Consider the following 22,673-nt stretch of genomic DNA (forward strand, 5'->3'; position numbering starts at 1 on the left):
CTAGAGAACATTCCTGAGGTGAGCAGCATAAAAAGATGCTCAAATATTTATTGAGTACCTACTATATACCAGTGACTATTCTAGGAGCTTGGGATACATCCAGTAATAAAACAGGTAAATACTCCAAGATGCTGCCCACATGGAGTACAAGTTAGATAGACAAAGACAAACAATAAAAACAAGCATAATAAACAAGTAAATAATAAACCAACACACATAAAGTCTTCAAAATTTTCCTCTAAGTTTTGTACCAACCAGTTGGGGAACAAACAATGGCCTGAACTAATATAAACCTACTTACATATTTTATTTATCCCAAATGCAAATATCCATATGTTTCACCACCGAAACATGAGTAAGTTTGACTAGGGTATGATGCCCCAAGCCCTATTGAGGCTGTTGTGTAATATGTTTTGTGTACCATATAATCTTCCTAAAACATAAAAAATTCTAAAACATGAAATGTTGAGTAAAGTATTATAGATTTAATGTAAAAAGGAGAGTGGAGAAGGGAGATTGCAATCCTAAATAGATAGTCTGTTAATACAAGTGGAATATCATATGTTCTGTGCTAAGCTTAATGATATGGTTTGAATGGCAGCTCCTCAAAGGATATGTCTGCCTGGAACCTCTGAATTTTGACCTTATTTGGAAACAGAGTCTTTTCGAAAGTAATGAAGGATTTTGAGATGAGATCATCTTGGATATAGTGTGGGTTCTGATCTAGTGATAGGTGTTCCTATAAGAGAAGAACAGGGAGTGTTAAGACACAGATAAAAAGACAGAAAGGTCATGTGAAGACAGTGGCAGAGATTAGAGTTAGTGGGAGAGAAGAGCTAGTTTAAAGCCCTAAAGTAGAAGCACTTCAGTCATTTTCTAAGATGGTTATCATGTCTGTGTTGAAAGATGCAAGGGTAGAAGTAAGGTAATCCATGAGAAGACTAGTCAGATATTTCAAACCAGAGATGATGGCAATCAAGACCAGATGGCATTAGTGAAAGTGAAGAAAATAAATCAAAATCTGGATGTATCTGAAGACAGAGATATTGCATTTCCAAATGGACTAAATATAGGCTGCAAAGAAGGGTAGAATTTTATGGTTTTTGTTTTTGCTTGTTTTTGTTTTTTGTTTTGTTTTGTTTTGTTTTTAGGCTGAGCAACTGGAAACGAGTTACTTCCAACTTTGATGTGCAATGCCAGAATAGGTTTGGGAGAGACTATCAGAAGTATAGCATAGTTTGAGACGTTTAATCATATCCAGGTAGATATGTTGAGTATATAATTGGTCATAGGACTCTAAGGTTCCAAGAATGGCCAGGACTGAAATGGAGAGTTAAGAATCATTGACATAGAGCTGATATGTCATGAGGGAGGAGTGGAAGCCAGAGAGGATCATGGTTGAGCCCAGGGGCACTCCAATATTAAGAGAGCAGGTGTAAGTGGGTAAAACAGCAAAGGACATTGACAAGGAGTGACTAGTAAATTAGGGGCAAAGCAAGACAGCATGGTACTCTAAGGCCAGGGATACAGGGAGAATGAAGTGACCAATACTGTCAAATGTTGCTCATAGACCAAGCAGGATAAGGATTGAGAATTTACTAATAAATTTGAGAAAACGAAGGTAATTAGTAATGCGAATAAGAGAAGCGTTGGGTATAGTTGGAGCAAATGCCTGAAGAAAATGGGCTTCAGATAAAATATGAGGGAAGAAATAAGGACAATTATTTAAAGGAGTTTTGCTACAAAGAGGAGTAAGAAAAATGGGACTGTAGTTTAGGAAATGAGTAGTGAGGCCAAAAAAAATTATGAATATCTCATTCACTTGAAGTTATAAATGTTGATTTTTAATTCTTTTGAACCAAGTGCTTATACAAAATAGATTGTTCTATGTATTAAAATCTAATACATTGAAATCCAAATCATATGAAAGGAAAAATAATTTACCTTTCAAAATTATGAATGAAGCATTTACCTCCATAGAAAAAATAACAATAAAAGTTTTTTTAAAAATGTATGTTTTGAGGCCATAACCAGAGACACTTAAGAATATGTATATTAAAGACAAAGTCATTGAACATAAGGAACCGAATTCTTTCTGCTTTTAAATTGGAGATAGCATTGTGCCAATCTACAATGAAGGGGATAAACTAGGAAATTTGGCTTTGGCAAAACTAAGAGGGAGCAAAATTAGGTTTCTTCTTCATCTTTGCAATTAAAACTGTCTGTAGTCTGCAGTCAAGGCGTTTCTTAGTAAAGTAGATTTATCTTATTCTCCATGCCCCATTAACTAAGATTAATAATCTACATATATAAAGGTAGATATCTGGGTAAGAAAAAAATACCTTGAAAGCTCAACTTCTGCACTGGAAGGCTAGTTAAGCTTGTATAACATTGAAAAATACAATGTTGTTTTGGCTTGTCTTATACTGGGAAAGCTATAAATTTTTTCTTATGTAGGGCTACCTAAAATAACTTTAGCTAAATATGCTTTCTGAGATTGAAGAAAGACAGTAATATAGAATTTTATACACGTATTCAAGGCCAATAAAAGCCTGTAAGAATGCATGGTGTGGACATATTGCATCCTCTTCTTCACTGTACATATTCTTTTTATTATTATTGTTTTAAAAGACAAATAATCACATGGCCCCTTTTCAATTTAACTGGATTTTTTAATCTCAAATATCTTCTGAGGTATGAAAAAAAGTCAGATATCAAATATGATGTCTTTAATGAACAGCAGAAGGGGTGGGGGCTATAGGAAACCAGAATTAACCTATCCTTGCTGCAGTGTACAGGGGCAAATAGAAAAGAGTGGCAGAACAGATATTGAGCTCAGTGCCAACAAGAAAAAAATTCAAAAGGGATTGAGAATCATTTCATCTCCATAAATGGATTAAACAATCATAGACATTAGGTGCAGAGCAACAAAAGAAATGTAATCCCAGGAAGCAAAACCTGGGATTAAGGTTTTGCTTAAATTAAGGTAGTTTTGAAAGCCAAAACCAAAATATGTAGGAGTTTGCAATGGTTTGGATTCTTCAAAGCTACATATTCTCTCATGCCATTTTAGGTAGTTCTAGTTGGCTAGGCCATGCGTTTTGTTGTAGGACAATGATTCAACAGGTTGGCCAAATCCCATTGAGTAGACTCATTGAGGTGGAGAAAAAAAATATTCTGGAAAAAAGTGCATTAACTAATATATAGGAATCTTTCATCTGAGTTCTCAATTTGGCAATCAATAATTTACTACACACTCAGTTTAAACGTCGTGTCTAATCATAGATATGTGTTTTTTCTCAAAATACTTTATGAAATTTGCTTGTTTTCAAAGGTCTTGATAGATTGTGCCTATATATTCACTATATTATATATTTAAAGTTAATTGAAAAGCTATTTCAAAATCAGACACGATGTAACCAAATTTTAGAGGTCCATGGATATCACTTTGTTTTCTTTGTTAAGTTCATTTTCTGCCAAATATATACATAGAAAGCTAATATTTAAGTACACCCTGGTTTTGGAAGTATCCTAAAAAGTCACTATCTCTAGCTACATGAGTCTCCACTATATTACCCCTAACCAGTTACTCCACTTATGCTGGGCTATAATTGTTTGTAAGGAATTCACTGTCTTATGATAGTGAGTTTCTATTTTTCTTATGAGGAAAAATCATACCAACTTTAACCTATGCAAAAATCCTTCCTTACATTCAGCTAAATAAAGTCTTTTGATTTCTAGCTGCTATCCATTGGTCTTACTGCTTCTCCCTGATCCATATTCTACATCACCTGTCTTCAAATACTTTAAGAGCGCTATAGACACTAATAGTTATGACTCTTTAACCTAAGGAAGCTGTATTTTTAATACTGAGTAGGTAAAACTCAAATGAATCCTAAAAATCAAAGTTAAAAGTTAATAAAATTCCTGGAACTAAGTGGTTATATTTAAAATGATGGTTTTCTTTGTTGCTGGATTTGGGGGTATGGGAGAGATGTGAGAGCCTTTTCTGAATGCCTGAAATAGGGATAATTGAGAATTGAACGGAGACTGAAGTAATGTCTATCTATTTCACATGCTGATTTATGAAAGAAGGCCTCAATTAAAGATAACTGAAGGATCACTTTAATCCCTAAGGATACACAAACTAACTTCATAAGTTTGTTAACCATCAGTACTGAATTACTGAGATCTAAAGTTTTGTGCATCGATATCTACATAGATGTAAAATATATGAAAATAGACCTAAAAGGTAAGCATCTCAGTAGCTTCTTAGAATAGCACATCTTATGGACTGAATGTTTGTCTCCCCCCAAAATTCATATTTTGCAATTTTAAGCAGTTTCAGCTGGCTAAGCTAAATGTGATAGTATTTAAGCCTGAGACCTTTTGCTGATAATTAGGTTGAGATAAGGCCTTCCAGTCGTGGCCCTCATAATGAGATTCACGTTTTATAAAAAGAAGAAGAAAGCCCAGTGCTTTCTCTCCTGGCCGTGTGAGAAAAATTCAAGAAGGTAGCCATCTGCAAGCCAGAACGAGAGGCCTCACCAAATCTGCATTTGCTAATACCTTAATCTTGAATATCCCAGCTTCCGGAATGGTGGAAAGTAAATATCTATTGTTTAAACCATCTAATCTATGGTATTTTGTTATAGCATCCCAAGTCAACTAAGACAGAACACAAGAAATATCCCTGTCACAAATTCCTCCTCTATGTGCTATCTCTCAAAAGATGGCTGTTGAAATTCAATATAACAGACAAGGATAATAAATCATTAACAAAGCCAAAAGAATCCATTTAGCTACAAAGATTACCACTCTGTGGAATTTCTGGTGTTACCTAGTAAATGAGGAAAACTTAAAGAGGAGGGTGGAATAATATGAACTCTAAATTTTGACAGTTGTCTTCTAGTAATATTTTTGAAGGACACAGAGCAGATGATATCACACAAAACTGTATCTCCTACCTATGCTTATAATTCTACCATTACAAATATTTTATAAACATTTACTGTGAACAATTTTGTTGGTTCATTTTAGGTCAAAGTATTATAAGAAGGTTATGTGGTGGGAGGGACAGAGGGGGAAAGAGCTAGAGGATGGTTAGCCAGGGAAGAAAGGAAATGTAGCTAACAAGTTGAAGAGTAAAAAACAAACAAAGAAAATATCAACAACTTCACCATTTTTTCAATGGGTCCTGTATCTCTCTCTCTCTCTCTTTTTTTTTTTTTTTTTTTGAGACGGAGTCTGGTTCTGTCGCCCAGGCTGGAGTGCAGTGGCCAATCTCAGCGCACTGCAAGCTCCGCCTCCCGGGTCCTGTCTCTCTGTTTTGCTCTTATGGAGTCTTAGAATAAGAGTTCAGATCCTATTCACTATCCTTTCCTAGCTTTGTATATATAGTAACAAAGAGACAAGATTTTTATTGTATTTTGTGCAAAATGTATTATGCTGCTACAGTCCAAGATTATTTGTTATTAACATCTGATCACATAAAATGAATATATATTGTACATTACAATAGATATGATAGAAATAAACTTGGTTGAAATATTGTTTTTATATAATTCTTGAAATACACAATTTAGTTTTCCCTAAAATAAAAAACAAAAAAAAACACAAGGTTTCACTTTTATCTATGTTTTAAGTTGATTACTCATAATAGGAAATTTTTAAAAATTAAATTATTACTATAAGCATGATTGAGTTATTTTTCATTTCTCCTAATCACTTATCACTCTCACATTTGGCTTTAATGGTCCATGTAAAATGAAAAATAGGCAAATAACATTCTACCTTAATCATTACCAGCAAGATATTACTTTAAGATTGCTTTTAAATGCTGATCAAAAAATGCCAAAAATTATTTTTGTTACAATGTTATAACCACAAATTTTAGTTATTTTAGTGATAAATTAAGAGGCACACATTTTTTTTCTTTCTTAGAAAATAAGATATATTTCTGTTTCTCTGGAGAAAAGCAAATACGTTTCAACAGGAATGTATTAGGATATAAAGTTAATTACACAATTTTAGATATAGAAAGAACTTTAGAAAACATTTTAATGCTGTTGAGATTGTTGATTACTCTGAAAATCTGATAAAATCTATGAACTCTGTCTGTTAAAAAAGGTACATAAACACAAAAATTCTTAATCTGGGGTCTGTCAACTAGTGGTTCATGGAATGGTTACTAGAAGTCCATATTTCTCTTGTATTTCTTTGCAAACGTGTGTGTGTGCATGTGTGTACATCGTGAACAACTACTTTATCTACCCTTCAAAGTCTACTCTTTTCACTCCTGCTTTATCATTTCTGAAAATTAATAAATGCAATGACATTAATATTGTTTATTTTCTTACATGTAAAATAAGTCAGAAATCCTAGAATTGGAGAGGTTGATAACTTGGACTAAATGTGCTCATTAAATAAATTGGATGACAAAATGATATTGTATTTTTTTCACCAATCATGATTTTTTTTTTTTTTTTTTTTTTTTTTTTTTTTTTTTTTTTTTTTTGATACAGGGTCTTACTTTGTCACTCAGGCTGGAGTGCAGTGGTGCAATCATAGCTCACTGCAGCCTTGACCTTCTGGGCTCAAGCAATCCTCCCACCTCAGTCCCCAAACAGCTGGGACTATGGGTGCATGCCACCACGTCCATCTAATTTTTTTGTTTTTGTAAAGATAAGGTCTCACTATGTTGCCAGGCTAGTCTCCAACTCCTGGGCTCAAAGGATCCTTCCTCCTCACCCTCCCAAAGTGCTAGGATTAGCGGTGTGAGCATCTACCAGGAATTTTAACAAAGCAGATTCTCAATGTCCTGGCAGCTTAATGAGTTGCTCAGCAGTCAAATAATCACACTATTCAAGACATATATGAATTTCATCTGCTCATAAAAATAGGACATTTGTAAAATATTTGAGTAACAAAAAATATACCTTGAATTGCAATGTACTTCATTTATGTAAAGACTCCCAGTCAAGGTTATTTTTTCTTAGTACTCACCTTCTCAATGATGCTTTTACACACGTATAGATCGCCCTCACACCCTCGAGCCCCAAGTATAATCTCTTGAGGCCAATACTTGCCATGACATGTCACTCACATAAAATGCCTGCAGTCACATCACACATGTTTTGTCAGCCCTTACATTCTTAATCACATTATTGTGCACCTGCTGCAATGCAACCTGTCAATTTGGCAGGAAATAGGGATAGGAAATCCCCATGCTGCCTTATTGTCCACTATGCAAGTATTTTAACTTGACACATTAAGTATCAGTAAGGGAGACTGTAGTCAAGAAGCATTGATATTCTGTTCTCATATAGCAGTAAATTCATGATGAGAATTTGAAGCATTCCACAAAAGCGGTTCACTGAAAATGTGGATAACATCTACAACATGTGCACATGTACTCACGTGCCATCTGGTGAACAGGCACAAAGCCTTAACTATATAGTACTCATGTACCAAGATGAAGTAAAAACAGCATACTACCATCCACTCTGTTTAAAATTTTGTTAGCCTTATAACCCCATTGTAATCAGTGGGCTGGAGGCTTGTATTATGCCAGCTCAGGAAAAACAGCACTCCAGTAACTTAATGTTTGTTGGGCATATATCATTAACTAATGTTCAAAATTCTCCAGACACACTAGTCATGCCAGCATGCCTTTGTACAACTGGTTTCTTATTCTTGAAATATCTTTTAATTTATTTGACCGCAGAATTCTTTATTCATTGTGGAGGAAGCAAGTATCACCTACTCTGCTTAAATTTCCCTCTTTCCATATGTTTCCTTCCAAACAGAATGGCATGCACGAATATTATAATGAAAAGTTAGTAGTTTCTTTAGATGTTGTTGTGAGAGTGAAATGAGGTGACTTAAATACAATTCCCAGGATAAGGACCTGGCATACAATAGGCTTCCCAGATTTCACTTATTCAAAATGTAAACTTTCAATCAGACCTAAATTCCATGACTGATGTATGTTCAAAAGCACTAAACTGGCAAAGGCACATTATTCTACATAACCCTAAATATATATGCTTGTACTTTTTTACAAAAAGTAGCCAGGCATGAAGGCTTATGTCTGTAATCCCAGGACTTTGGGAGGCCAAGGTGGGAGGATCACAAGGTCAGGAGCTCAAGACCAGCCCCGCCAGAACAGTGAAACCTCATCTCTATTAAGAATACAAAACCTAGCTGGGCATGCTGATGTGCACCTGTAATCCCAGCTACTCAGGAGGCTGAGGCAGAAGAACTGCTTGAACCCGGGAGGCGGAGGTTGCAGTGAGCTAAAATTGCGCCACTGCCCTCCAGCCTGGGCAACAGAGTGAGACTCCATCTAAAATAAATAAATAAATAAATAAATAAATAAATAAATAAATAAATAAATAGATAGACATGTACACACACAGAGAGAGAGAGAGACAGAGAGACAGAGAGAGTGAGTTTTACTTTAATTCATTGCATAAAACTAAGTTAAATAGATTAATGCAAGCCATTACATCCAGAGCTACTATTAGCATATTGCATACATGAAATGCTCAACAGATTCTTTAACCACTGGGTTTAATTGCATTGTAGGTTAAGAAGAAATGGGTGGAGAAGAAATGGGTGAAAATTATATTCATTAGTTCTCACTGTGAGGAGGTTGGGGATACCCAGTTGCAAGAAAAGTCAATATAAACTCCCAGACAATGCTTTCAAAATAGCATCTTTAATGAATGACTGGAGTTACAAAGGCCACTGTTATCCACACTCACAAACAAGGTATCGCAGTATCAAACGGAAACTAGCATACCTTTAATTAGGTACTGAAAATTCAAGGAGGAATTTCAGAATATTTATCAGAGAAACCTGAAGCTACATGAAATGTATGTGTGTGTGTGTGTGAGTAGAGATGAATACATTTGTTTTTCCTTTTTCGCATTACAGTGTAATGTTTCCCTTGGTAACCTATGAGTGGCTAGGATCCCTGTCTCCTTGAATTTAGCTTAGCTTCAGCACTTACTAACACTATGCCTGCTACATAATCATATTTCAATAAATATTTGTTGGATGAACAAAGGCATAATACAAAATTTAGCATGTTTAAATTTAAATATGAATCTACTTCAGTGAAATGCTTTTCAGTTTCCAACTTGCCAAAAATGGCAACTGAAGGAGCCTATCTCTATTCAAGTAAACCGCCATTATATGAGTCAGACAGTTTGAATCCCGGCTCTGCCACCTAGTTTCTGCATCATCCTGAGTAAGTTACTTAACCTCACAGACCCTTCTGTAAAATGGAGAAATGAAGGGCCATTTTCATGTGTGGATGTGACTCTTAAATATGGCCATATCTGTAAAATGTCTATAGTAATATCTATCCCCTAAGAATAGTTCACCAGTTAGTAGCTACTCTTATCATAATCAGCATCACAGATGTTAGAATATCTGCTTAATCTTAACAGCATGAGGTTTTTGCCCATATTACTACTTCAAGTATGAAAATTTGTGAAATAGTGGCTCCAAAACGAAAATCACAATCTTCATCATTTCATATAAGCTTTGAAGAACCTTAAAGCCTGTAATTTCAAAAAAGATTTTCTGCTTAGGCTCCCTTATTTCTATATTAAAATATTAAAGATCATCAAGAGTAGCACTGGGGATAATATTCTCCTTTTTCTTAAAACAAGGTATATATTTATTATCATTATTTATTTATTTTGAGACAGAGTCTGGCTCTGTCGCCCAGGCTGGAATGCAGTGGTACAATCTCGACTCAATGCAACCTCCACCTCCCAGGTTCAAGTGATTCTCCTGCCTCAGCCTCCTGAGTAGCTGGGACTACAGGCATGCACCACCATGCCCAGCTAACTTTTATATTTTTAGTAGAGACAGGGTTTCGCCATGTTGGCCAGGCTGGCCTTGAACTTCTGACCCCTGGTGATCCACCCACCTCAGCCTCCCAAAATGCTGGGATTATAGCCGTAAGCCACTGTGCCCCGCCAAGTTAGTATATTTCTTAGCTCAGATGTATGTTTCTAGTTTTCAGCAGAAAGATGTATAGAGAAGATAATCTTTTGTTTCCTAACACTTAAGTTACTCAATTTTTAAAAAATAATAATCCTTCATGTTTAGCCTATGTGGCAAAATTTCACTGGCTACAGAACGAGAAAGAAACAACTTTCTGACACCAGATGCTGAAGATCAATAGCTATTTCCCAAAGTTTATAGCATAATTAAAATGTGTAACAAGAATAATTTTCTCTTCAAACCCTAAGGCTAAGCCTAGAATTACTGACTAATTCAAAGTTATGTGGTGTAACATTTTTTATTATGTTTATGGATGATACAAAGGAGTTTATGGCTTTTACATGTAATTTGTTAAGTTAGAAACACTGAAGAGGAAATATCCTTTGCATCAGCAAAGCATCAATTGTTTAAAAACATCTTCAACATGTATTTTATAGAGGTAAATCTATATTTCTTTATACCAGTTTTTGGTCACCTAAAACTTCAAACTGAAGGTTAATGGTCAAAACATTCTTGAATTTAGTAGAACCCATTTACTTTCAACTACTTGTTCAGAGTTTTATCACCTTCAATAAAAGTGCCTGGAATGTAGGTATGATGGAAATATCACAAGAGTGTGAGGGCAGGTAGGAAAAGAGGAATCATGATGCATCAAAATAGAAAGCACTATGTTGTACATGAAGTTACATGAATTTTTATAAAATGCAGTGTCTATAGAAAAGCAGATACATCAGCTATAAAAAGGACTGTGAATAAAATATTATTTTTTTCAATAATAAAATTTAAGTCAGTAATTTTTGCATATGGATACAAATGGTAAATATTTAAAGTACTCTCCTGGAAAATTCTACTTTTTTTAAGTAGCTCCTTTAAAGTGGACACCTGTAAAATATAGTGGTCAAGAAACAATTGATTCAGATTCTCCTTGATTTAAATCCTAGCTCTCCCCCTCAGTGGCATTTAGTAAATGCCTAATTGCGTTTTTTTTATTTTTTTCATTATTATTGGTGATCTTAATAACAACATAATGACACGAACTCTAATGTCAATCACAGATTATCAGAATGTCTTGACATATTTCAGTGGGTAAACACTAATACCAACCTTATTTTGCCTTCTTCAAATAGAGTCAAATGAAAGTAGGTCCTCATCATTTCAGTCTCATAGGTATATCACATTCATACTATATGGCCAGTGGTATATATGGATGCTTTCCTAATGTTACATAGAATATACCACTATCAAAATGTATGGGCAATGGAGCATGAGTGTTCCATTGTTTTTCAAAGGCTGTGGGTTGGTAATGACATGTACTTTCTCTTCTAGTTCTGTTATAGTCCAGTGGCATACAATCTGCAGATAACCGGCTGAAGTAGGATTTTGGGGGTGGTATCACACAATGAAGACTGAATATTCCAGAATAACAATGTCTACCTAAAACGCAAACATGCCGATAACACATGCACATGCACACACTTATACACACACACTTCCACAAACTCACTCACATTTCTGTGAAAACTGACTTTATAATCAGGCTGCTTTTTTTTTTTTTTTTTTTTTCAGATGGAGTTTTGTCGCTCTTGTTGCCCAGGCTGCCGTGCAATGGCGTAATTTCGGCTCACTGGAACCTCCGCCTCCCAGGTTCAAGTGATTATCCTGCCTCAGCCTACCAAGTAGCTGGAATTACAGGCATGAGCCACCACACCCAGCTAATTTTGTATTTTTAGTAGAATCGGTTGCATCATGTTGACCTAGGCTGGTCTCAAATCCCTGACCTCAGGTGATCCACCCGCCTTGGCCTCCCAAAGTGCATTTTATTTTTTTCCTAGTGCTTTTCCACATTCACTGATACTGTATCTTGCATAACGTCACTGCAGCTGTGGCTAGCCAATCTTTTTATTTATCTTTCATGGATTCATCACTCCACACACAGCTCCACCTTAACTCTTACCCAAATAAACTCATCCTTTGCTTCAAAGATCCATCTGGCAAGAGCTCCATTACCCACTCTCTGTAATCCAGCCAATTTCTCATTACACTCACCCATATTTTTCCTTCCAGAAAGATAAATCTGCATTTATACTCTTTAAAGTTACCCTAGGAATCCAGTCCTCAACTTCTTCAGCCACACTTCTTCTATTTGACCACTTTCATTCTTTCCTTCACTGAAATTCAGTTTCCATTTGTGAAAAGGGAAAATTATATTTATCTCATAGAACTGTTGTGGTGTAACTACCTCTTTTTTCCACTCTTCTTTCTTCCACTTCCAAAGCATGATTATTTCCCGGGCTTTATGATAGGATTTTTACTGTTTTAAGCTTCTTAAAATTATACTCTGTAATTTCATCTTCTCCTTTCACCTCATTCCCAGTGATTCTCCAGTTGTATTTTTTCGAATTTCTTACCTTAGTTCCAGGCTTGATTTACCAAATCCTTGCTATTTGAGTATTCTGCCCTTTAATACTTCTCATTTGACATAGAAATTCCCAGCATGAATTCCTCTGAAAACTCTGTCATCTTTGTCTTCTCTCTCTCCCATGGACTCATCTCATTTTCTTTTATTTCTGCTCAGACTTTATATTCCATTATCATTTTTCTTGTCTTCTTCTTCTACCATCCATTTTTGTATAATCTCACCTATTCACAATGTCATACACCATTTCTGCCTTAATAATTTCTAAAGCTTTATTTCCATCCTAGTTCTCTCTCTCTCCCAAAGTCTAGTCTCAATTTTACAATTTAAGTCCTAGACATTTTCATCAAAATATGCAATTATAGTTTAGAATAATTGTTTTAAAGCAGTCTCACTATATTTCTATTCCCTAAACGGTTCCCTACCGTACATTCTCTAAATCAGTTAAGGATACAATTCTTGCTGTCATCCAAGCAAGAAATCAAGTTTTCACAGTCTCTTCATTCTTCCTCATTTAGTACAAGCAAACACCAATTTAACCTTAAGTGTCTCCCAAATTCTTTCTTCAAATCCCACCATAATCACATAAATTCAGCTCATCATTACTATGATGATGGATAACACTACGGATGAGGTTTAAAATTAAAATGATGGTGGTGAGGATTGTGGCAACAGAAAAACATTTATGAAGTGTAAACTATGTGCCATGGACTGCTCCAAGTGTTTGGCAAATTTATGTTTTTAATTTTCACAATTACCCAATAAGGAGCATATGCCTACTATATACAAATATAAATAAGCACATCACTATATTTCCCAAAGAACTGAGAATTCATCAAAGGCAGGAGCCATATCCTCCATATCTAAAACAATCATGTAAAATAAACCATACTAAATGAATACATTAGTATTTAGATACCTCACTGTTATCACAAATGCAATTTATCCAAAGGTAAAAGCATTATATTTCTCCTTCTTCCAAAATATCCTTTTACCCCTCACAACTTTTCTAGATGTAATTATATTAGATGCACAGCCATCCATCAAACCTAGTACCTTAGCATTATGTCTGAATCCTTTCAAATTAGCCTCTGGTTACCAACAAAAACCAACCTTTTTACTCTTTCATGAGCTTATCTCCTTAAATTCTGCTGCTGTAAGTTTAATTTGTTACTTGCCTTTGCATTCTTAGATTATCTGAGTGCTCATCTAGGTAATCCAACCAGAGTCACTGTAACACAGAACTAGAGAAAATGAAGAGAAACAAATTATCTAATTTTGAATAACAGTGCACTGTTTCCAATCTCAGAATAAAGAGACTCTATGCCAACCAGTATTCTTCTTGAAAAAAGGTCTGTTTCAATTTGAGAAAATTTTTTATTTGCTAATGGTTCTTTTAGTTAAAGCTTCTTGTTTTATTTTGTTTTGTACTGATCATGTTAAATGCTGCTACTTTATGCTCAACTAATTTTCATGTTAGAATAAATGTAAATTGCATAGACACATAGGAATAAGATTGTGCATTTTATGCTTGTTTTTTTCTGAGCATATTAAACTTGTGAAAACACAGTATATGTTAGTTATGTATCTACACACTAGAAATACAGCAATAAACAAGTCAGCCACGGCCTTTCATCTCAGGAAGAGAACATTTTATTGCAGTGAAATAGGCAATAAACAAATATATCAAAAAGGAATATGGTTTATGGTGATGTATTAAAAGAATTAAAAATCACACATTAAGACAGAGGCTGGCTAGCTTAGTCTGGGAGGCTGGAGATATTTAATCTGATAACTGAATGACAAGAAGGAACATAATATAGGAAGTTCAGCAGAAACAACCAAAACATGTAACTATTAATAGGGGATCAGCTTGGTGTGTTTGTTGGAAGAAAGCAGAAGGCCAACATTGTGAGATTTAAATAAGCTTAGTAAGTTTCTGCCTTAAACTGTACCCAATTTACTAGTTCTTTCCCCTTTTTTATTTTTGTGATTATGAAGATAAACTATTAACTAATCAATTTAGTTAAATGCATTTTGCATAGACCCCTTTTCCAGAATATTCTATTACCTATATACCAACGTTATTGTAGATTATGTTACTAAGCAACATATATTGATAAATATGATTTAGTAATTACTAAGTATTTCATAGAAATATAGACAATGTTATGGGTTTTCTAATCTAGAAAAGAAAAATGATGCCCCAAATAAATTTGTATAGGTCAAATTGTAAACTGGAAAAAAAATATAAAATATGATCCTAAAACTGATCAGAAATCAGAGTCAAGAATAAACACATTAATATTTTCTTAATTTTTTTCTCCAAATTCCTATTTACTTACATATAAAATAATTTCTAGGCAACCTAATTACTTCATTGCATCTGAAGGTTATAAAGTCATTATTATCAATGCCCATATGCTCTTCTTTATTCTTATCTCTATTCTCCTCTTCCCCAAATCTGCCATAGTGACTGCACTGAACCCTTCATTAACCAAAATTAATGCAAAACACCTACATAAAATTTATTAGGAACTCTGGAACAGACACTTGAGCATATATATAGAAGCCTAAATTTTAAAAGAATCTATTTTTATTCTGAAATTTAAGCAGTGTAAATATTTAAATCACGTAAATACATAGATCTTATACAATCTATATTTTTAATTATTCTTCCATGATTTTCCTTTCTATTTTTAGATTTACTAGAGGTTTGAAGTTTTTTTCTACAGAAATGTTTTTGTGACAAATATATGGCAGCATAGTGCAACAGTTTTAGGAACTCAAAAGAAAATCATCTATGTCAATATTCTTACATGAGTCATATAACACTATTTTCCTTCTCTCTATAACAATTTTAAATTTAATGCTTACTGTTTTCTAATAAAAATGTTCTCTTCTAGTGAGGCCTGTCTCTTATCATCTATAGAAATGATTTCAGTCTCTATCATCATCTCTATCAATAAATCTGTGCATCTGTTGAATGACTGGTATGTTTCTATATAATTTGAACAACATAAACGTGAAAAACAATTTATTATTTTCTTTTGGCTGCTAGGAAGCTTAAAAGCAAATTTGTGACCTGTTTGACAGTTTTTCAGCACGTTCTGGCATATATTTTATGTACAAATTTTAACTGTTATATTGTCTTAACCTTATTTCTATTACGTTTGTTTATTTATAGCCTATTGCAAAGTAGAGAATTTTGAAAAATCCTCTGTTTCCAAGGACAGGAGAAAATAAAGCAAGTAAATACATAAATAGATACAATTTCCATGCTTTGTCTTGCCTGTTCTTTTGACCAGTGAAGGCTTTTTTCCTTCTGGCCACTTATTCTAGTTTATCAAAACCACTAGGGAAAGTTCAAATCATCTCTCCTCTATGAAGCCCTCTGCAAATTCCTAGATTCCTCTATAATTTCTTATTTACATCCCTGTATTATAACAATACCAAGAATCAGCAAGAGTGGAAGCAAAATCTACCTTTTGAGGCAGTGTATTTCTCCATCTCTGAAAGATCCCTCCAAGAAATGTGGATGTGATGGATAAATTTTCAAGATTTATCAGTAGTTTAATGGAAGATATGCTGGTCTATGATTGCATTAAAGGTTATAAATAAAGAGGAAGATAAAGTACAGTAATCCTTCATTCCTCTCTTCTCATGACCTGTTTTCAAAGGGGCTTACTTTTCAGAGAAGAAAGGAATCAAGAGATAGAATGGATTTCAGCAGTTTAATCAGATCTCAAAATGAATCTTTCACTGAAGTTTCAAGTCATACAGCAAAGTTGATTGTATGGTTTAACAAGCGTACGTGCATACCTTTTGCATGTTCATTATAAACTACATTAAATTTAGCAGTTGGCTTTTCAAAGTATTTCTCTTTTGACTTTTTTAGTCGGTAGGATTTTATAACTTTATTTTTTATTTTTTGGGAAATAATATACAACCTGCATTACACTCATCAAGGGTTTAAAGAGACAGGTAAATTACATTTCAATATAAATTACAGAAATCATTTATGAAAGAGCCTCCCAAAGTGTTCAGCTGTGCAGATGGTTAAACATATCTATCACCAGAGCAACAAAATAGCATTGTCAAATAAAACTATTTACACATACTTTTCCTGAAGAGTAATTAGAAGCTCAGGGGATCAACTGAAGCTCAATGCCCTTTTGTGTATTGTCATCCTAATAACATTTTCTTTGCAGTCTTTGCAGTCACCTGTTATTCCTTCACTGATATATCAAGTCTAATACTTTCCAATAATAAATCAAGTACATGTTTGGTTCATAGGACTCCCCCCCAAAAAATGTGATACAAAGAAGGTTGGCTTACTGTCCTACTCAATTAGCTAAATTTATTTAAACTCCTTCCAAAATCCAGAGAATAGAATACAAAGTAATAATTACATTTATATACTTATAATCTTCAGATTATTACTGCATCTTTTGTTCAAAGAGAAATTCAAAGATGGATTCAAACTTTTAAATAGATGGAAAAGTTTTTATTGCATGATTAATAATAATGTATAGACAATCAAGTCATCCTGTAGGTATGTATCACCTTTTCTTCAAGAAGATTCCACAGTGACTTTAATTGAAATGTAAAATGTTTCCCTTTGAAACAATTTCAGTACCATAAAATATTATTTAAATCAAAGGAGATTAAACAAACTCCAGGAACAAGCTCTATATTTCAAAGTGTTTAAGAATTGGCTTTTCCTCCAACAGCAGGTTTTAACTAAGTACCACATCATTAACCACCTTTATCTCATGTTCTATTCAAGTACGCTGCTTGCCATCTTATTTCTAATAAGGTAAAGATTCCACTTCCACTTAGAAAGACAAAGAAAATATTAGCTCCTAAGCTCAGTTAGGTTGCTTTCATTAACTATTTCTTATGCTTTACTTCAGATTTTGTTTTCCTAATCTCTTTTGCCTGCTGCAAAGACACTCTCTTGTACCTGGAAAAAGTACTCAGCCCTTTTCACATGCACCTTTGCCTAACTCACTCTTTTGGGTCAGACTCACCTTGGATTTCACGCCTTGACATTTTCAGCAACTTCCTTTGCTCCAAATTTGCTTGATTTTGTTTTGAGACTATGAGACTTTCCCAGCAAAGATTCTGGAAATTTCAACTCCAAGACACCCTGTTACCTCAATATCTAAAAGTCAACTCTGAAATTCGTCAGGTCTTCGAGTGTTTGAACCTATCATGAAGGGCTAGTGAAAGCCTTCCTCATGGAACACAGGTCCAACAAGAGCTCCTTGCACTTCTGTTAATTGAAAATGCTATTAAAGTTCTGTAGGCTTGGAAGGAAGAGTCACACACTGGTTAGTCCTCTTTGTGGCATCAGAAAGATTTCAAAGCACTGACAGTCATGGGTTACGATGATGAATACAGAGATATTTTTCCCACCACAGAAAGTAAGCATGCACACCAAACCAGTATAACAGGTTGGAGGACAAAGTACTATTATCCTCAGGCTCCAACTTGGAAGTACAGACACTAAGTCTCCTTCTGCCTAGAATTTTTTTTTTCTTTTACTTATTTTAAATAGAATTAGTATCATTTCTAAACAATGACTCTATTATGAAGAAACATTCCACACATGTGCCTATGAACTTACAAGGCAACTTCTCCTAGTGTAATGAAAATTAACTAAATGTCTTACAAGCTAATGTAACTTTTGTTTAGTAAAGAGAAAACCCAAGCCTGGATGGACAGGTTCCATAATAAGCTCACTGAATACTCAACAATGCTTTCAAGACCATAAATATATAAACTAAAAGACATCAATATGGAAAACATTAATAAGACTGCTTTCTCCATTAGAAATAGGAAAGCAAATTGCTCTAGAAAATAATGCACCAAATTCTTCTGTAAAACTGCAGCAAAAGCAGTTTTGAGCACCAGGCTAGAGACGTGGCCTCTGGCAATGGCTTCTGTGAAACTGAAAACAATTTTCCTAGCTTCATAGGATCTCTGTTACTCTACAAAGTAAAAACACTGGACTTGAGACTCTCTATCTTCTAGCTCAAAAATGTTAATTTTCTGAAGATTATTTTTTCCTAACTCTGACAATCAAATTCTCCTTCAGTGGGTTGAAGAGTTCTCTCCTCCTGCTGATGGCTAGCTAGAGTTAGCTCTGTATTCCTCAGGGTCCAGCCAACTCTTCTGTACTTGGAACATCTTCCCCCAGAGTTCTACTGTTTTGTAGCCTTTAGAGTAGGGGTATCCTAGAGCTAAAGAACTAAGAAGAACTGAACTAAGAAGGAGAGCTATTATTAGAAACACTCAAAACATCCAAGCAGCCGGTAGGCAGCATGAGTGCCAAGTGTATTCAACAGCCCAGGGGAGGCCTAACTCAAAGATGCCTCCTCTCACAAGATTGTCCCAGCATTAAACTTAGAAATACTTTTTTTTTTTTCCAATTAATCTCAAGGGCCAATTAGTATATCATATTCTTTCCAAAGAGGAAAGTGGCCTTGAATATATTTCGACTAAATATGAAAAGGAGAGAAAGAACATGTTAAAAGCTCATGGGAACTGGATTCCTGAGGTAGGAGGAGCTCAGCAGGTGAAGCACAGAGCTGCATGCTGATAGATTCTTTCCCCATTTTAAAATTCTGACTAGGACTCACCCTGCCTATTAATAAGAATACTGGGAGAAGTAGGAAATGGACATTCTTCCAGGCAGAGAAGAGATAAGTAGCCCTTATAAGTTCAAGGATGGCCTCTGAAGAAACTTTAGCCTAAGGCATATTCCAGGTAGTTCCCTTCCAGCAAGGGAGCTGTCTCCCTCCCATCTCCCAGCCATGTCCTTCTACTCCTATTACAGGCTGATGGAGTGATAGAGTGCCACTCAGTGGTGCATGTGAGTTTGCAGACATTATGCAAGAAAAATGATCCTTTCCTTCGCAAATAACAATGCTTAGAAAGCACTCACCCCTATTCCTTATGCCATATTATTTGTACTTTACTCATATTTGTAAAGTTTAGAAAAAAATTCTAGCATTCTCTCCTAACCTAGATAATTTATTTTATGAATCCTGAGAACATTATGAACCTTCATGTATGACAATTTTACACAGTTCTCTGCTGGGGTTACCTTGTCATTGGGACTGAAAGGAAGAGATTCATTTTTATGTTTGAAAAGCTAATTAAAATCTGTTCACATAGCTCAAGATAACTTTGGAATAACTTCACTTTTATTCAAGAAAAAAAAATGGGTTCTCAATACCACCAGAAACATTAAATGTTAATGGCATATGGGCTCCACTAACCAGGGCACATGCAATTAACTCCCTGGGAGTAAAATTGGGTCAGAGATGTACAGAAAAAGCACTATAATGAATAATCATTGACAATATCTGTGGCTAGCCTTTCAAATTGTAATTAGAGATCATTCAGTGAATCTAGAAAATCTAGATGCATGGCCTTAGAAAATCATTATTCAAAGCACCTAATGGAGTTCCAGTGATAATCTACATAATATATTATCCTCATAGTCAAAACACGTAAGTCATCCACATGTTTAATATACAAAACATATTATTTTCACATAGTTATTTCCACTAAAGAACATCCGTTTGTAAGTGGAGCTGAGAATCAGTATTATTTGAAAGAATCTCAGAATTTTTTATAAATGCCATTAAGTCAAAGGTGAAATTGGAACATTAGAAAATAACTTTTCATTCACTTTGGTCATTTTGAAACTCAATTTCAGATTTTGGACAGGGTATCACACAGACAACAGGAAAATGTTAAGGCATTTCATTGCCTTTATAATGTAGAGAAATCCAGAAATGAAACCAACAACTGAACTACCTTCGGTTCTTTTTAACTCTCACTTGATTAATAGGTGCTCTTAAGATTCTTAATGCAAATATAACTGGTAGGGAAGGATTTCAACACTCCAAGAAGATAGATCTGAAATATTTACAGACCTACCAAGGATACATTTAAACATCATTAAGATCAGAAGATAATATAAATTTTTTATTGAAAAGTTTTCAGAATATACAAACAAAAACATCCTAGTATACAACTGATTTCACAAGTTTTCCCCAACTACAAAAGGTTTACAGATTAGGCACGTTGTTCTTGAACTTAAAGCACACCATTCAAATTATAAACGATAGCACTTATGTTAAATTTTATGCATGGTTTTCTGATTAATAACTCTGAAAATAATTGTATTTTTATACTTATATATGGATGGGGAAAGGGAAGGCTATCCCTACACAGTGAAACATATGTGTTACCAGAAACATAATATATATACAAAGCACCAGAGAAAAAGAAACAAAAACAAAATTATACACAATCTGGGATTCAATTAAAAAATATTACCCATGATCCTAACACAAAGAGGGATCATGAGGGAAGTAGAGACAGGTCTGGTTACTCCTTAGTTTATTTTGATCCCTGAATAGACAGGTGATGCACCCACACAGCCTAGGATAGGCTATTTAGGTGGTTGCCAAACCGTAATAAACATTTTATGTAAAATCATTATCATATGAACAACTGTAACAACCTAGATGCTTCCTATATACTTTCCAAGGAAAAATATTAGAGACAAATAAGGAATGTGTTATAATCTTGTACATAATACCATTTGACCATAAGACACATAGAAATAAATTATTTTCATTATGCCAAATGATCATTTTACCTTATTCTTTTTCTTTAATATAATTTATTACATGACTTTTAAAATTAATCTTTTAAATTAAAAATGCTTTAGAGTAGCATTTTACACAGTATTTCAAGAAAGACTTTTAGGAAATATGCAGAGATAAGAAAAGATTCTGGGATCTTAAGCAGGCTACATACAGATTAAAGAAATGAAAGAAAAATACAATAATTTAACTATAAAATAGGTGAATATTTTTAGGATCATGCAGATCTATGTGACCTCATGGTATTCTAGAAGTCTATAAAAAATGTGGATTAGGCTCAATATCTAATTTCTTTTTATTCTTTAAGAAATAACTTTTCTTACTCAAAAATGTGAAATGTGAGTAACCTTAAATTTGTTTCTGTTAACAAGCCTCTAACCAGAGACGCCTAGTCAAGCCAATGTCAACAAAGCCAATCCTTTCAAAGGACAAAGGTATCTGATTAAGTAACACCTGTGAAATAAATCACAGTCTCCAAACTGATAGGCTCTCCCCGACCCTGTTTTCTATCTTAAAAAAATGGTTATATTAATTACAAGGAAATTTAGCTGGTAAACCCCAGAGATGGCAAAACTTAATTACCAATAAACATTCCACAGGTAGAGACAAAAATCAAGTTTCTGTTAATGTCGGAAAAGGTCCAACATGAAAATGCACTGGAAGTTGGTTATACCATTTCTTCAACATTATACTGGGGATTAAGGCTAAAGCTTTCCATACCCTCCAACAAATTTGTGAATCTGTGTTGCCCGAGTCTTTGTAAACAATTAAGAAAACATGCTTCCTCTGAATCAACAATCTCCACCTCTTTTCTCACTCGCAAAAACATCCTAAAAACAGGGCCAGGGCACCTGAACATGCATGCAGGGATGCGTGTGTGCAACACACACACACACAGACTTTGTAATCAACATGGCTTAAGTTTCTGATTGTGAACATTTCATAGGCTGTTGGTACTTACCTTGCAAAGATGTGTTAGGTAAAGTTGCTTCGGTCTCTCCCATTTTTTATTTCTTTTTAAAGAGGGCCAAGCAGTTTCAAGTCCTGTCACTTACCCTGCAAGCTCTGTGACCTTCTGACTTTCTACTGTAGTATTGTAACAGTATACTACCTGCTTTCTTCTGTGAATAATTACCATTCTGCTTCCTGAGTTACCTGGGCTTGCAGGACCTGTTTTACTATGACGTGAGATCATATCTTTTGATTCACTGTACGGCTATTAAAGTGTACTTCACAAAACATTGCTTTGTTTCTGTTTTGATATCAACTTTTAATTCTCCACTTTTACTTTAGTCCAGAAACATATTCATATTTTCCCCTAAAAGAGCATTGATATTACCAGTACACCATGCTTCACAGACTTTGGTTTCTTTGTTTTTGAGTGTTTCTAATCTACTCTTCCTACAGAAATCAAATTTAAAGTATACTATACAACATTTATTTTTTTAAACCATAAGGAAATAAGGAACAGCTCAGAGTCAGTTTTGTGTAGCAGTGTAAAGACAAGTTTTGGAGTATCTCTAATACTTGCTGTGTGGCTGTAA

General features: G+C 34.5%; 1 protein-coding gene across 1 annotated transcript in view; it reads right to left on the minus strand.

The window, feature by feature from the left end:
* NAALADL2 (N-acetylated alpha-linked acidic dipeptidase like 2) overlaps positions 1–22,260 on the minus strand; it is a 977,694-nt gene extending 955,434 nt beyond the window's left edge. Inside the window, exon 1 of the mRNA XM_030931975.1 lies at positions 22,091–22,260. Within this exon, the coding sequence (XP_030787835.1) occupies positions 22,091–22,133 (43 nt within the window). The 5' untranslated portion in view covers positions 22,134–22,260. The remainder of the gene's footprint in view (positions 1–22,090) is intronic.
* Positions 22,261–22,673: the final 413 nt, after the last annotated feature.

The sequence above is a fragment of the Rhinopithecus roxellana genome, chromosome 1, assembly GCF_007565055.1.
Source record: "Rhinopithecus roxellana isolate Shanxi Qingling chromosome 1, ASM756505v1, whole genome shotgun sequence".
Classification (NCBI taxonomy): Eukaryota; Metazoa; Chordata; class Mammalia; order Primates; family Cercopithecidae; genus Rhinopithecus; species Rhinopithecus roxellana.